Source organism: Manduca sexta, chromosome 20 (assembly GCF_014839805.1).
Source record: "Manduca sexta isolate Smith_Timp_Sample1 chromosome 20, JHU_Msex_v1.0, whole genome shotgun sequence".
Lineage (NCBI taxonomy): Eukaryota > Metazoa > Arthropoda > Insecta > Lepidoptera > Sphingidae > Manduca > Manduca sexta.
The window spans coordinates 10,409,219-10,426,908 of NC_051134.1; the positions used below are offsets into that span (position 1 = coordinate 10,409,219).

At 34.7% G+C, this 17,690-nt stretch overlaps 1 protein-coding gene across 1 annotated transcript; it reads right to left on the reverse strand.

Annotated features, from left to right (window-relative positions):
- Positions 1 to 12,743: 12,743 nt before the first annotated feature.
- Positions 12,744 to 16,098, reverse strand: LOC115440695. Its single transcript, XM_030165110.2, has 5 exons — positions 15,314 to 16,098; positions 14,691 to 14,790; positions 14,271 to 14,369; positions 13,596 to 13,751; positions 12,744 to 13,095 (listed from the first exon to the last, which is right to left on the reverse strand). The coding sequence occupies exons 1-5, from the start codon at positions 16,096 to 16,098 to the stop codon at positions 13,042 to 13,044; spliced, it is 1,194 nt and encodes a 397-aa protein (XP_030020970.1). The 3' UTR covers positions 12,744 to 13,041.
- Between the last annotated feature and the right edge of the window lie 1,592 nt (positions 16,099 to 17,690).

The following is a 17,690-nucleotide window of genomic DNA, read 5'->3' on the forward strand; positions in this document are numbered from 1 at the left end:
TATAGTACATCTCCGAACATTCAATGACCCCGACACCGTCATAAAACATAAAGCTTGTGCACACACGAGACACGATAATAGTTTACGGTCATTAATCTCAGAGGGATGTAAAAATGGCGCGCGCGTCGCAAAGGCGCGCGAGTAATGGAGTTTTGCTGTACCGGCCCTTAAGGGGGAGTTCACGACATTTAACCCCTTGACGATCCTTTATGGAATGTGTGGGACGAGAGCTAGGGTCGGATTATTGTTGTTGAAATCTTTAAGGGTAAAAATGTGAGATGGCGTAAAATTTGTGTCTTCTCATTTTGAGGAATCAAATGAATAATAGTATGCATTTCACGGTTTGTTTAAAAAAACTTATGACCATTAATTAATTCGAAGAAGAAAGTTGTTTTCCGGTAAGTTACCTACTGGTTAATATTTTCTATTGACATGATAAGATGAAAAAATTTACTTGGTATACAAACATTCTAGTAAGTCTTATTTGCAACAATCATTTAAGTTAATAATATTTATCCATTCCCCATTAACACCTCGTTTGCTGGATTTCTTTACAAAAAATGTTATGCTTAAATAACTTTCCAACAAATCGTGTAATAACCATTCACCATTTAACGACACTTAAAATTATAAAAACAAATTCAATTACATTTACCAATATAAAAATGATTTAATAATTCGAATATCCTTGACGTAAATACAAGTTCAATGTCATTTACCAATCTAAAAATCATTTTAAAATTCGAATATCCTTGACGCAACAGGGCCCTTATTCTGTATGATAGTGTAAACGCGTAACGCGGCCGTGTCATGTTATCCTCAGTCCTAAACATGATGCGTTGCGTTACGTGCTTGTTACGCACTGTCAAAATAACGTGCGGGATAGAGAATAAGGCCCCAGCTCTCGTACTATAATACTAATAAGGCCTTACGTACACTGGCTGACTGTGAATCCAGGTAAAAGCTTGAAAGGGCCAAATGACGTGAATTTATTTCAAACTCGTCATTCACTAATGTACTGTGTGCATCATATTATTCTTATGGAGAATGCGCAAAGCTTTGTTTTTACAGTCCTCATTATTCTGTCTAAGCTTTATACCCAGGTTGTTTATAAATGTTCGTTGAATGTATTTGTTTTGATACAATTTTTTGTTCGATTGTAAAACAGTAGCAACATAATTTGCTGGTGGTAGGATATATTTTATATCCGCCCGTATAGCGACCACCGCACACAAGGTTTTAAAACCCGCCATAATGGCCCACGTAAGTGTTGCGTTCCGAGATCAGCCTGTGTATATCCGGTTCCAACAGGCCGGCATAATTGTGTCGACTGCCGAGGTTTAACCATCTCTTGTCAGTCGACATTCTATTGGACCCCACTTCACTTACACACACACAGGTACAATGAGGTCATTTTGCCATTCAAGTATAAAAGTAAAATTTAAAGTTACACAAAACACTGTATGCTACTGCCCTGGCACTGTGCAGCTTAAATATCCTCAGATACAATAGTAAGGATATCTTTGCCATAAACAAGAACAGAACAGTACTTGCACACCACTATTTGAAATGAAAAATAAGATCTATGCTCGAAATACGATTATAATATAATACGTAAGAAATCGTTGCGTTATTTTATACAATAAATATTGTAATACATTTTTATGATCATATTTTCATAATTTTTCATTAACGTTTCATAAATATAGTAAATAAATTATATGCATTACTTTATTTGCATGACCTACATTATAAAGAGCTTTCAAAATATAATTAAATTCACCAGAAACGTATTTAATATGAAAAACAATATTGAAACGGTATACCGTACAGATTTTACAAACAAATCTGACCCAATTAATTCGAAACTTTTTAATTAACCAATAGTTTGTACGGTTAGTCACGAGAACCAATTAAAAACAACGACACAATGAAACGCGACGGTAGTCGTGATTTTTTCGAATAAGGCCAATGAGCCGAAAATTCCGTTTCCAAAGTAATAAAAATTATTACTTTATAGTTACTCTAATAATTTAGATTTTATGAAATTGTTTGAATTCCTTTTTAGTGTGCGTTTACGTAAACTATGTCGAATTTAAAACAATAATTGAACCGTCTAATTTTATCCGCAGCTTACTAATTGCGCAGGTACACTGACGTATATTCGTTCGTAGTACATATATGTCGATGCGTTGGTACAAATCGTTTAGCCGCCAGAGTATAGAAATGTACAAAAGCGGTGTAAATTTATAAAAAAAATAAAAACCGCAATTTCGAATGTATTTAAATTATGGCATTTTAATAAAACCTATCCCAATAAGTAAAGGTCCCTCAATTTCGCTCCACAAATTCTCTTCGAAGCTTGTGAACCAGAGATATTTCTCTAGTTTGTTCTAGGTACCACAATAGCTTCATATAATACAGTTCAAAATATATACACCATCATCAAAACTCCTACTATTAAACAACACATCACCAATAATTTACAGAATATACAAACCATAAAAAATGTAATAAAAAATATATTTAAAATCCAGCATTTCCTGCAGCCAACAGCAAATTAAACATTATTGAATGGAAAGAATCCTATTCCAAAGCGTTACAAATGGAAGCCAAATTCTATTAAAAATATCACAACTGTGTACCGCCGGGATCAAATTATAGAGATGCTTGCGAAATGTTTGCGGTGAATCTTGCTCTATTCGCGAGATTAAATTCAAGACAGCCAGCTTGGGAATATTTGTACGCACTGTACACGCTTACTGCCGCGATTGTTTCAAACTATTAATAACTTATTGAAACAAGTGTAAGCTGTAGAAATAGTGGCGTATTTAGTAAAGAATCATTTTCTGTAATTGAAATATATTGCCTTTGATTAATTGTAATATGGAAATTCTTTTAGCGATATATACAATACCGTATGAACTGAGATTCTAAAAATATAATATAATATATTAATTACTAGACTTAACTAATTGGGCACCTTGAATGTAGTCAGTCTCAAAGCCGCTGAACAAATTAAAATTTTCGTATCGCCTTTAAACTTTTGTGTCCGGTTAAACAATTGTTTTGCTTCACTAAAATAAACTTCAAAGGGTTTACTTTATTTTAGATATAGAAAAAAATAATATTTATTGTAATTAATGTGTAAAAGCGTCTCTCAGTTTCGAATTTGTTCAGCTATGTTTGTGGCTGATTGTAGTTCAAAAATACTAATTGATGAACAAAATGCACTAAAGGATCAAATTAATCACAAATTAACAAAAAACAACGTTAAAAAAACGCAGCGTTTTCCGACCCCAGTGCGCATCAGTGCGAAATCTTCAAGTGACAAGCATCAACATTTATCAGTGTCTCGCGACAAACGACAGCAATTAACATTCCCCAGCCATTGTTAGCGACGAGACGATGTCGCCCGCTGCAACTATTGTGTCGTCGCTTTGTCGCCAAGATGTGGCCTGACACAATTATGATTAACAGTACGAATACAATAATTATTTAATCGTATTGTCATAGTAAATTGCCATGCTCTTAGTCGTTAATATTAACTGTCGCAAACTGTTAAGAATAGTGATAAAAACCAAAAATGTTATTTTTTGTCAAGTATATAAATCAGCTCGGAGCGAGCTGTATTTTATCGTGAATAAAGTGTAGTTATAAAATGGGTACGAGACACCAGTCATTTGTTATCGGAATGGTTAATTTCCATTGCTTGAACTTTTGTAGATCCCTTTTTATCTTACCTTTCGTAGTTTGTAATTTTAAATTCGTTTATTATTTTCATTAAATCTCATGGAAAATGGTTGTAGTATTTCAAATTTTATTTTACAGAGCATATTTGCAGGTTTAGGTACATTATGTTTTTTGGAGACTTTACCATATTCTATTTTTGTATTTGACTGTCTCGGTGGCGAATTTGTATTACGTTACGACTGCAGAACTGAAATCTTGGGTTCGGTTTTCCGGTCGGGCTAAGTGATACTGGGTTTTTATATTTGATATGACCCCGGAATTTGTGCCCGATATTGTGATATGCTCGCCTATCACATCATGGGACGGAATATGCATGATAAAAAGTGACTGGACGGAGGCGACTTTGCCTACCCCATCGGGGATAAAAGCATGTAGGAATATGTGTTTCTATTTACAGTATTACATTATTAAGACGTTGCTAATCAAAATTTAAATGAAGTTCACTCATTCACTCATTCATTAATCACAGGAACTTTCCAGAAAACGAATAGACTTATTACTCAACTCGTATCGGGCTACGATATATTTAATAATATTATAAAGCTGCAAATATTTTATGAGCGGTTAAAAATAATACGGAGGAAGTATGAAGCGACGTCGGACCGAGATCATCTAATTGGGATTAAGTGTTAATATAGTTTAGTGAGAAGGATGAACGTTTTAAGGTACTAAGTTACTTTATTTATGTGAAGTAAATTATACCTATTTAAAAAGTATGCAAAGAAAAACCGAACGTCTTGCAGTGTCTTACTTATACAAATCCGAAAGTTTTCGTAAATATCTTGATATCTATTGGAAGTAACCACAAAAATCGCTGATCGGATTTAGATGAAACTTAGTACACAGCCCCTAAATAAAAAAATATATTACCGCACACCACCAATCAAAATGTAAATCATGACATAAACAAAAAGTTCTTAAACGCAGGAGTCGCGAGCATTAAAAAATAATATTATCAGCCGTGTATATACTGTCCCACTACTAGACATCGACCTCCTTTACTACTGGAAAGAACTAGTATTACCTAACCTAAAAAGCCACTTAGGTACCATCGACTATCTAGTCTATCCTTAAACCAGCGCACCACTAGGGAACCAAATAGCCCATAGTTTAAAAAGTAAACAAGTACGGAAGATGTTCTTAATGTAGGTCTTTAACCCCGACATTGACAAAGAAGCACCTCGTTGCAGATTAGCTGGCGCACTGGCCGGATTAACTGCAGACGTGGTGCAAACTAGGGATGAAATCCAGTTAAAATCCAGTGTAAGTTACGGATTGTACTATATACACGGTCATTTTGATATTGCGTTACTAAATGAAACAACATACTTATCTACTTGGAAATAACACTTTACTATAAGTTAATTGAGCCGTAGATGTAAAATAAAGAAGTGTAAGTTTCGAATAAACAAATATTAATAAAAAGGCATTTAAATTTTACGCTCCCCAATGCCACTACTACTTCTCTAAGATAATTCGTCGGAGCGGCAACATCATACTTTAATTCAGAAATACATTCACGCACACGCCACATTCACATTTAACTACAAAATGGTAAAAAAATCAGAAAACTAAAACCAGGATTTTTTTTGAAAGTATTCGTTATTTATGAATAAATTTTGGCACAATGTCCGCAAAGGTGGAAACGAGTATGTGGTTTCATTTAGTAACGCAATGTTAAAAATGACTCTGTATATAGGTATGTTTAGCGTTTTGTAAATTATATTGCTTACCTGCATTTATATTTCCAACTCCTCCCTATCTTTCTATTTGATTCATTTGGTTGCGGGATAATGACAAATTAATTTTTCCTGAGACTCAACGGGCTTCACTGCTCGGTGTCATAAAATGCGTGTCACTGCTGATCCTGGCTTACAGAAGTTGTAGTGGTTTGTGTGAGAATGGAAAAGTCTCTTACCTGTATTGGGGTAATATTATCTCATAGAAGACGTGACATAGATTAATCTATCCTTGAAGTCCTAAATTCACACCCTTTTCTTTATGGAGAAATTTACTTAGGTTACTTAACCCACTTTCAACACATCTTCCCGTTTAGGTCTTTATAAGCATTGGTGATAAATTAATGTAAGATGACTCATATTTAGTGACTTCTTTTGAAAAAGATGATAGAAAGCGACGCTTAAATGTATCTTCCTATAAATTGCCATTCCTTTCTTTAAGGTCCATAACTCTCCAGTCTTCCAAAATAGTTGACCTCTGGTTACTTACCATCCGGTGAAGCTCCCACCCAGCATTCGTGGCATAAAAGAATTTAAACAGAGCTATTCATTCATATTGAAACATGTAGCGTCTGTTTTAATTTTGAGCGATGAAATTACAAAACAAAAAATCTTGAAGATTTTAATATTGCGGTTCCAAATAAAATGCTGAAAGCGCTTTTGTATTTAATATTTGGGTACTTCAAGGTAAGGTCTTTTGATTTTAAATATATTATAAAAATACTTTCTAGAAAATTCAATATCTTTTCATGTCATTGAAATATTTTATTTAACCACAAAATGTTACATATTATTTATATTCGGCGAAATTTTACTTTGACGCCAGTTCGGAAAATAGTTCCCTCTGGAGAAGACCGAGCAACCTTAGAGCAATATTAAAAATGAGAAAGATTTTGAAAATATGTAGACATCTTATATAGGTAAGCGCCGAAACCGCTGAACGAATTTCAATGAAATTTGGTACGCAAATAGACCGTGCCTCTGATTAACATAATTTGAACTGTTAACACAAAAATACCCTGTCATATTTATCCCTGGAGAGACTGTCATATAGGCAAAGTCACGCGTACATCCTAGTACAGATTTAAGATAAAATGTAAAAGTAACCACCACGACCCGATCTTTGCAAACAATGATCTGCCCATTAATTAATATGGATGAAGTTCCACTGGACTTAACGACTGTTTAAGTGCTTAGAGTCAGTAGTTTGTAACTGACCGATTACAGAGAACGTGACTACGAGTCGAGCTTTTGTATTTTAGTTACTTTCTAACGTTTTGCTTTACAAAGTTGACTGAAATGTTATTCGGGGAGTTCGTGTTTCACGTATACCCAGTTTTGCATGTCGTTTTCTTAATAAAACAAGGACCTATTCCAAAATTGTTAATTTGTGGGAATCGTCAAGAAACTCAATTCTGTTTTCGATCTTTTTTTTAATTTTCTATAAAATTTTAATTGTTAAAGCTAAGAAAAAAATGAAAGCTATAGCATGAAAAATAGGGAAAATAAAAAAGGTCGCAAACAGAAATGAGTTTTTGGACGACTCTCACAAATTAACAATTTTGGAATAGGTCGTTATTTTATTAAGAGAGCGATGTATTCTAAGGCACTGCTGTAAGTAGGATGATGCCGGCGATGCCCAGGCTCAGAGCACAGATCATGACAACGCGCAGACATAACCAAACCAATTTCTGAGTCATGCAGTTATAGGAGATCCTATAGGTCGCATACACGGCTAGTTAGGACTCCGACTAGACCTAAGCTTGTAAGGGTATCTATAGACCTGCACGGTTCCACTGTGTTGTTAACATAAAAGGCGGATATGCAATAACTTTGCTGTCAAGTTTAAAGTGAGATTGTTGAAGGTCCATTAACTTTAGCCTCTCTTCCCAATTTCACTTATTCCTCCTGAATATAAAACCACACACAATACTAGCTGTGTAGGTGTTTACAGCAGGTAATCATCGCAAGCCAAAAACACTTTTTCTCAGTATAGAAGATTAGAAAGTTTCTAATCTTCAGTACCTAGAAATCTTTATATACCGTAATCCGAGTTGCGAATGTAAATAAAACTAAACTGAAGTGTACTGAGAGCGAATAATTTGAAACCGTTTAAGAGCTCCCTTAAGACTCGTATGTCGCTGTTTACGTACGTTAACTCACACAAATGTTATCCGGGTGTTTACGTGGGAATTCGCATGTTAAATATCTTTAGAAACGTGAAAGTGAGTTTGTCCTTTCAAATGTGCATAACAATTATTATATAGAGGTAGTTAATACACCTAGTGTGGCATTAGTTACTTTTCATCTTAAAAACACTACGTGGGAAAGTTAATATATTTATATTACTTCTAAATATATATAATTTTCTAGTGGTGTGTTACTTAGGTTAAATAAGCTTGTTGTTCATACCCTGGATTTAGTGAGATAACATTTTGTTGTATTTATAATTAAATAAGACATATAATTTGCACGAGTTTGCCTGAAAACAAATTAAATATTATAATCGATGCCATACATGCGTACCATTTTTCAAGTCTGACGGTAAGTGTAAAACCTTTTAAATAGATGTAAACATTAAATTATATTTGTATTGAAGGATACAGGTAAATATATGATTTATGTCTTTAGTGAATATTTCAAATTCTCGATATCCTTTAAAATTATAGGCTACAGCTTCGAACCTGGCACCAAAGCAAAATTTAAATGTACTGTAAACACATTTTAAATGTATACTTCAACTTTATTGCAGTTATTACGTAAGTTATGTTTAACTGGAATTACAAATAATACCCTACATAATCCTGAATTCATGAGAAACAGCTTCTTAGCATTTTTTGCATTTAAAATGCAACTAAAAATATTAATTCACCGGAGAAGAGTTTTTCTGTAAACTCCAAGAGCCGCTTCGTTATTTCGACATAAATTATAATAGTAGAGAACTACTCCCGTAACTAAATTAAGTAAACTCCGTAGAGATAGTTAATTTCATTAACAAACTGACCAAGTAACGTCGTGTGCCGTTTTTTTCTGAAGTCGGTTCTTTATATTTAACTTGATGTTAAAAGTGTGTAACTACGTTCTCTGCTAATGTTTCATTTTATATTCTCTTTTAGTTTTCGCCGAAAATCGCTGAGACTTTTAATTGTAATTTTTTGTAGCGAGCCGGCGACAGCGCCACGCTTGGTATGTAATGCAGTCTTTTAAAATGTCAAAGGAGAGACGTTGAGTGCTTTCATTGTAAGAATTATGCCGGCCTGTCTTGTTAGAAGAGCATTTAGGGAGCGACCGCATGGAAATGTTAAATATCAGATATCTGTTACTACTAAAGGATAGGTTAACTTAACCAGGTCCGGCAGGAATACATGACAAGATTGATGAAAATCAAAGAAACGAAAGGAGCGTGCCAGGTTCGAGCAAATTGGCTAGTGCCTACCCGTAGTCTCTGCTCACCCTAATAAGATTAATGCGTTATGTTATGCTTGCTTTATTGGATGTATACTAGGCAACTTCGAAACGCAACTCGCCTAATAATAAATTTTAAAATCTGTAAATAGCAACTTCGCAACGCAAAACTTCCAATTACAATTTACACTATACTGGGCCCTTATTCTGTATGATAGTGTAAACGCGTAACGCGGCCGTGTCATGTTATCTTCGAGAAATGTGCGTGGAATGGTATTCTGTAAGCCAAATTTCTATAGTCCTAAACGTGATGCGTTGTGTTACATGCTTGTTACACACTGTTTAAATAACGTGCGGGATAGAGAATAAGGCCCCTGTATTCGACACGCTCCGACATCAGACGCTAAGCAAAATACGCCTAAAATTGTATTTACTATTTTGCTGATGGTAGGATATATTTTATAACCTCCGGGATAGCGACCACCGTACACAAGGTGTTAAAGTCCATCGTAGTGGCCCACGTTAGTGTGTCGCGTTTCGGGATCAGCCTATATATATCCAGTTCCGACAGGCCGGCATAATTGTGTCGACTGTCAAGAAGTAATCATCTCCCATCAGTCGACATTCTATTGGACCCTACCCAACTTATTATCACCGTGGTGTCACTCTACTGTGCCTGTGTGAAAATATTTACTTTAAAAAAACTTTCTTCTAAGAATATTGTAACACCACACACTTTATTTCCGTACTCCACACAATAAGAGGTGGGGAAGTAAAAAACAAAGTTGCTTTCAACTTGCTAACTGCACTGCTTACGTTCCTCTTTAATATCGTGTCCGTAGGTGTTATAGTATTTCACATTCTAAGTTCAAAAGTACTTTCCTTTTAAAGGAGCGAGAAAATGAAAATGGGACAGCGTAATAATATCTTTTTCATATTTCTTATGTCTTCGGGGACGATACGTGCGGTTTCTTTTATTTTATTTTACCGAAACGTCTTGTAAATTACATTAATTAAAGTTGTATTTTCTAAGCGTTGTAAAATATATTTTGTGTGTCCGGTAACTTATATGCTCTAACGATGCTATAGTTTTATGTTTAAGATGCTTTTTCGAATATCCAAGAAGTTTTCATTAAAATTACAATGTAGTAAAATTTTCGAACATTATACTTCCTATTATTAACACTACCTAAAAGCTAAATTTCTATGAATAATTATCCGATATAAAAATCATAAAATTAATCATATTTACTTTGTAGAGCATTGTATAATTTAACTCCAATTAATCCGCACACAAGTTGCAGCTGAGTAGAAATTAACAGTTTCAGCAATTTCAGCGTATTGACACATTGTACGTTGTACTAAACTACGTAGCGTTGCAATTTCCGTAGCTTGTTCGCCGCAATCCGTAACCATCTTGATAAACGTAGCGATCTTGCAGTCGATTGCCGTAGCGCTTAGCATGCCGACCGCGTAGCGTAGCCCAGATGTAGACGTCGTAGCGCAACCGCGGCGTAGCGTAGTAATATAACAAACGGACTACGCCAGAGATAAACTACGCTTCTTAGTATCTCTCAATTGGCGCTAATTGAAAGCTTGAATGGCAAGAGTTGGTAGTTAAAGCTACGGTTACTTGATTAAAAATGTTTATTTGATTATCGCGTGTTATGAATACTTTATTTAAATTTAATAAATACTACTAGATGTAAGAACAAATATGTTCTAACATCGTAACCTTTAAATTACATTTTAGACACTTCATTTTATATGACAACCACACTATTATATATTATCACATATCGATAAACGTCGATTCTTTCACAAAGCTTTATAAACTTAATAGTCCTCGCCGGTAAAAGCCTGCAAATGGTTTTTGCGTTAGTTTAAAGGTAAGTTTCCAATTTAGAAGTGTTTTACGTCGCGTAGCACGCCGGGTTCAATCATGTGAGGTCTCCACCCCTGCGGAGGAAATGTTGGAATTACCTCTTATTCCGCAAAAATTCTACAAATCGAACTAGTGAAATATTTTTTATTTTGATGTTGGTTGCAGTTGTAGTTGTGTTAATTGGAAAAATGAACTTATATGTTCCGCTTGAGTAGTTAAGTTACCATGTTCAAAAAAGCTCGACCACATAAGAAGTATTTATGCTTCGATTTTCAAAAGAATCTTATCCAATATTAATAATCGAGGGTAAAGCCGAGGTCCATGACACTATCAAAAAATCTTACAAAAAATGACGTAGAATTTGTAAGCTGTCGAAACTGTTCAGATTGTAACGAAATGATATATCCTCCTATTTCGATGTCCCGTAGTGCTTGCACGTATCGATAATTTCGAGATGTCGATGTTTTAAAAAACTTAGTTGGTATAAAAATAAAATAATGATTCTATGAGAACTAACAGTATTGTGTTTTTTTTTGTATTGTGTTTGTGTTTTTTATTTTATGTATTGTATGTATTGTGTTTTTTTTCTAATAGATATTAGATACATAGATGGTTCATTATTTTTTTAAGTCTATAAGGTCTACTCATAAAGTGCAATAACAACCATAACATCTTTAAACCATCACATCGCCGACTTCTAGACTCCGAACTGCGACTAAGTAATTATTGAGATGGAGAATCCAGTCTCAATGTTTTTGGCCCGATCCAGAATTCGAACCACAGACCTCAGCGCGTAGTCGTACTCATATTGCGTTCACAATACAACTATGCCACTGAGGTAGTGAAATATATCACTACTGAAACTATTTTTTAAAACCACGCATACTAATGGTAACCCTCAAACTTACCCTTAAGGAACTTTTCCTGAAGCTTTCCTTACTCTTCTCAAATTACTAATTTGAATAGGTTAATTTACTAGATATTAAAAATAATGTACCATCACGCTTGTATTCGCAAACTGGTAGGCAGAGATACAAAAAAAAATCGTGGGATTTTACCTTGCGATGTCATGATATGAGACGTCTTTTTTATTATCCTGGTATGATAAATAGACTTTTTTTTATTGCTGTCAATGACAAGACGAGCTTGCCGTTCGCCTTATGGTAAGCGATAAAACCGCCCATAAACAGTAGAAATACCATCCAACACCTTGAAATACAAAGTATTGTTTGGTTTTCTACTACGTGAAATGTTAAGTCTCATTATGTCCAGTAGTTACACTGGCTAAAAAGTCCTTCAAACCGGAACATAACAGTGACTACACACTGCTGCTTGGCAGCAGAAATAGACATTGCGATAATACCTACCCTGCGGACACTCACATATGACAGGCCTACCACTAGTACCACCAGTACTACAAAGGATCATATCATTATAAAAAAATATATTTGCACACAGAGCAAACCCCAGATTATATAGACTACTGTTTTACCCAAGAAAAGTGTCACACTTTTTATTCTAATATAATATGACTCATGAGAACGGAGTCGTGAGCAACAACTAGTCACATTAAAATACGATAGAAATAAACTTTTTACCCATCTCCTGCACACATCTCTATGGATACAAGAATAAGGCTTATGTTACATGGTCATTTATCGACAAATCCGTTATATATTATAATATCATCCCTAAAAGGTATTCGAACGTCCGATTTCAGTAATAAACTTCTTTTTCTTTTCAATTGGACCGTGCAAACGTTATCTGATGGTTGGTAAAGGAACTCTATACATAAAAAAATATTTCATACATCTTTTATATTCAAAATTCTATGTTATGGAATAGACAATCCAAGAAATGATTTATTAGGATTTTTTATTGTACACTAAGCATTAACAAAATAAATCAGGTATATGACTACCTACTATAGGAAAAAATTAAGTACGCTAATGTTTAGTAATCACTTTGAGTGGAACCAAATTAAATTCTTGATATATGTGGTCCATATTTCATTTTTATTAATAATAATATAAAGTGGTAAGTTTGTAATATGTATGTATAAATGTAAGAAACAATACTCAATGTATTAATTGCTTAGAGAAATAGTTGTAGTTTAATAGAAACTTTAAATACATTTTTAATGGTGCTAAGTTCAAGTTTATTGGTGCTAGTTATTAGTAGTTTTCATCAAGTTTAAAAACTACTAATAACACGACAATATTAAAAGCCGTTAAGTTAAAACCTTTTACGGTGTTGTCTTCAATTTTCTATCGATTTCATGGCGGCGAAAACTTGATAACTGCCTTTTAATACCTGAAAAAATATATACATAATATAGCATCACGCCCTGAAGAGTGGTAGACAGAAATACACCCCATACACGCTTCAGCAGCTATATGAGATCCCACGTAATAGGACCTGAGACTCTTGCCGTTTTCTGTGGACATTCCCGTAATTTAGAGTCTATACTCTGATCTGATACTGAACAGAAAAACCATAAATACACACACACACGCACGCACGCACGCTCATGCCTTTTATCCCCGTAGGGATAGGCAGAGGCGCAACTGGTGCACTCACTCTTGCGCCACAGGTATTCCCTCACATTACGTGATGTGGAGCGAGCCAATCGCCATAACTGGGACAAATTCCAAATTCTGAGCTGATACGGAGTAGAAAAACCCAATATAGTTTTGCCCGCCCTGAGGATTAAACCCCAGACCTAAGCACTACAACCGTACCATAATACTACACCACTAAGGCAAAAACCACAAATTACTTTATTACAAAAAGACTGAAAGTTGTGTACTCACCGATGTCATTGTTACTAACGATAGTTCATTTCCAAAAGCGGTCTTCATACCAAATTCCCTTTTCATATACGTGACAATGATATGGAACTTTTTCTTGTCTTTAGGTCTCATGCATGTCCAATCAAAGTCAAGAAGCGCCATGCTTAAGTTATTAGCCTAGCATAAAAAAATAGATATCACCAATATGTTGTCTACTCAACTTAGAATGTCGATACAGAAGAAGACAAACTCTCAAAATTGAATTATGTGTTAATGTACGTTGACGTTACTAAATAAAATAAAAAAAATATATATATGTTTACCTATTTTTACCCATTACTATCCGTTCGTATAATAATTATTGATGAAAATTTTATATGCTATTTAGAAATAATAACGAAAATGTATAATATAAATAAATACTCTCTGCCACTCCTTCTAGACACCTGGCGTTTAGTTAAGTTACAATAACACATTTAAGTACTATACGGAATATGAGGGATCGAATCTCAGTTCGGGAAATTAATGCATAAGTACAATAAGATCACACTTTGTGTCCTTTTCAGCGACAGAAAAGAACATAACACAACCACATTTATCTTATATACAAGAAGGGACTTTTAATCGCTAACTATCATATTAAATAGAAGTAGAAAAAAATACTGAACATTTATAATATTGATAGTGATAACTTACCCTAGTTTTAACTTGCTCACCATACCAATTGTAAGCGAATAGTTCTGCGAACGTAGGCAATATGTTGGACGCGAAGGATACAAATGCCCAGTTGAATTCCTAAAATAAATACTTTTGTAAAGTATTTTAATAAACTAACGTATGTAGAACACGTTAAAGAAAGAGAGAAATTTCCTCTTTTTCTAAAGTCGGTGACAAAAGAAAAAACCGCGTAAGAATATATTCAGTTTAATGCAGTAATTATTTAATAAAAAAATAATGACTCAATAAAAAAAGAATATTCAGCTTAGTGGTAATGATTATTTAATTAAAAATATATTGGCTAAAAAAACTATAGAGTAGCACACGAGTCACAATTTAGGTTATGATTATGAAATTATTTTTTTAAGAATAACTTAGTTAATATAAAGAGATACACACCTGACTTACTATTAACAACATCAAACACATACATATAAGTACATGGCACAGAGGTATCACTGCCATCCATTTAAACATTTTAATTAGTATATTGAAATACCTGAAACAGACAATTGCATTATAGATTTTAAATATATATTGTTATTCTAGCCCCTATTCTAAAGTAACTAGGGTGCCGTACATGGAAATTAAACTACAAGTGAAGGCACATTCTTAAAAATTATGTAAAGATATAAATTTGAACTCAAAGATGTATTATGAATCTTATATACCAATTTATAAAGGCGAACATAATTCCAGTTATTCTTTCCCGGTCAACGTTTAGTGACAGGTTCATCTCTATCTACTAATTTAAAAAGAAAGTTCGTCGACAAAGAGTAGGCATTACAAATATAGCTTCTCTTCACTTAAGTACATACTCTGTGTAACTTCGTTCCTATAGTTTCGTGATACAACGACACACCTTGCAAAAATGATCAAGCCAACATATCACAGGTGCATGAAAACTCTTCCCTTATAAATTAAAGGGAGGTGCTCAATGGGAAAACTGTCCAAAACCCGCATCAGATAGCAATTATAGAAAAAAAAACATTTGTTAATGTATACAATTTAATTGTTCCTACCGTACTTGCTGAACGTGGTGTACATAAAATCTTCTCAAAGCAGCGTCCAATTTCGTCGCATAAGTTTCGTCTGTGTCACCATTCTCTCTCGGCACACATAGGGTCTTACTTAAACAGTCGCTTGCAACGCAAAAGAAGAACATCATATACACAAACCACATGTCAACGATTAACACCACGAACGAAGCGTATGTCATAAAAATAGCATGCAGTACCAACCCTATTTCATAGTACGGGGACGTCATCGGCATCAGGGTTGACGTGGACTTTGATAGTGTCACTCTGGTTCCTTTGACGTAATAGAACATTGCTGTTAAGAAATAGAAAGATACAGGAAACACTATTACTCCAAAAAGCATGCGGACTATGAACTGCGCTCTTTTTAATACAAAAGCACTAGTCTCTTCGGAAACTTCTTTGATGAAGGAAAAGAACTTCGTTTTCGCTGTTAAGTACATTTCTCGAAAATTGTCACGGTTTGTAATGGACAAAAAGAATTTTAACACCAAACCGATTATAATCATAAAAGTATAGAATCCTTCTGCGCGCAATGAGGCATTCGTCGTCTGTATTACTTCGAGGGTGCCGAATGTCACGTAAACGACTATGCAAGCAGCTATTATATGGATGTGGGCGTATTTTAACCAACTCCAATCCGAATCTAGGACTTGCTGTCCAAGTAAGTGCTGTGTGAATAAAATCGGACGCATTATTTTGTCTAACTCGGTTCTCTGCGCGGGTGTGCGTGTACACTTCTCTATTGTGAATTCAGAAAATATCGCCATTTTGGTAAACGTCTGCTTTATGCAAGATTGTGAAAGTTTATGACTGCTGTAAATGTTAGGATACAGTCGTGAACACAAGTTTTATAGTAAAAATGGAGACTTTGATGGAATATTATTTATTATTTTGATTTAATATTTACTCTCATAATGTGAGAGTCCGCCTGGGTAGATTCCACCGTAATGTCTATTTCTGCTGCCAAGCAGCAGTGTGTGGTCACTGTTATGTTCCGATTTAAAGAACATTGTAGACAGTATAACTACTGGATATAATACGACTTAACATCCTCATGTCTCAGAATGGCGAGCGCAGTGGAATACCAAACAATACTTTCTAATGCAAGGTGTTGGATGGTGTTTTTAATGTTTACGGGCGGTCGTATGGCTTACCATCAGGCAACGGCAAGCTCGTCTCAACATTCAATGGAATAAAAAAATATATAATATATTTAGGGTTTTTACATTTATTTATTAGAAAAATTAACATAAAACTAAAATAGTAATTATTACTTATAACAAAAACTGTATTAATTTACGAAAGAGGATAATTTGAATCAAATTAACAAATAATCAAGAACACAAAAATAGCTAGCGAAAAGATTGTGAACGTCCATCCGATCCAACAATTAATTAATGACAGCTAAAACAAATATATCGACGACGCAATGGTCAGCGCGAGCTGGCCATTTTAAACCAAAAAGGATATAATCCTACGTTATAGTTGCAGCTAAACTACGCCACCCAGTCTTCTAGAAGAATTTGCTAACTATATACTTATTAATCTATTTTTATTACAACAAAAAACTGTTTCCTTTTTGTCATAGCTTTACACTTGTTTCCTTGTTGATCTAGTCACAGAGAACTTGAGCTGTGATCGCTTCGATCTAGGTCGAGCAATCAAAATTTGAGTTTTTGATTCGAAAAATACAGGTCTGTTGTTCCCGAAACTGAATATACGAATCGCTTTAGTTTGCAGTTACCTCAGTTATACGTATATACATAGCCTCGAATTGGCACAAGTCGCAAGTCAGCCTACACTTTCACTGTTCCAGACATGAACATAAAAATGTATCAGGTATATATCAACATGCATGACACGACCATATTTATTCCAACATATTATATTCATTTGCCATAATGACCCACGTCAGTATGTCGCGTTCTAGGATCAGCTTGTATATATCCCTTTTCAAACAAGCCGGCATAATTGTATCAACTTGCGAGGGGCAATCAACTCACATCAATCGATTCTATTGCAATCTCTCGTCAGTGGACACTCTTTTTAGAGCCTAGTTATCATCAAGTGAACGGAGGTCACATCTCCGTGCGCACATAAAACATCTTACTTGATAATCCTAATTTACTTTAGACAAACAATTCTCGTCAATCGACACTCTATTTAGACCCTAATTACCATCAAATGAACTAGAGTCGCTTCTCCGTGCCCACGTAAAACATCTTACTAGATAATCCTAATTCACTTTAGACAAACAATTCTAGAGTCTTGTCAAAGGATGGCGCACATATATCTGCAGGACCCGACCGCAGCCCGACTTTACGGTTACCAACGCAAGTACGTAGCCGCAGACATTTCG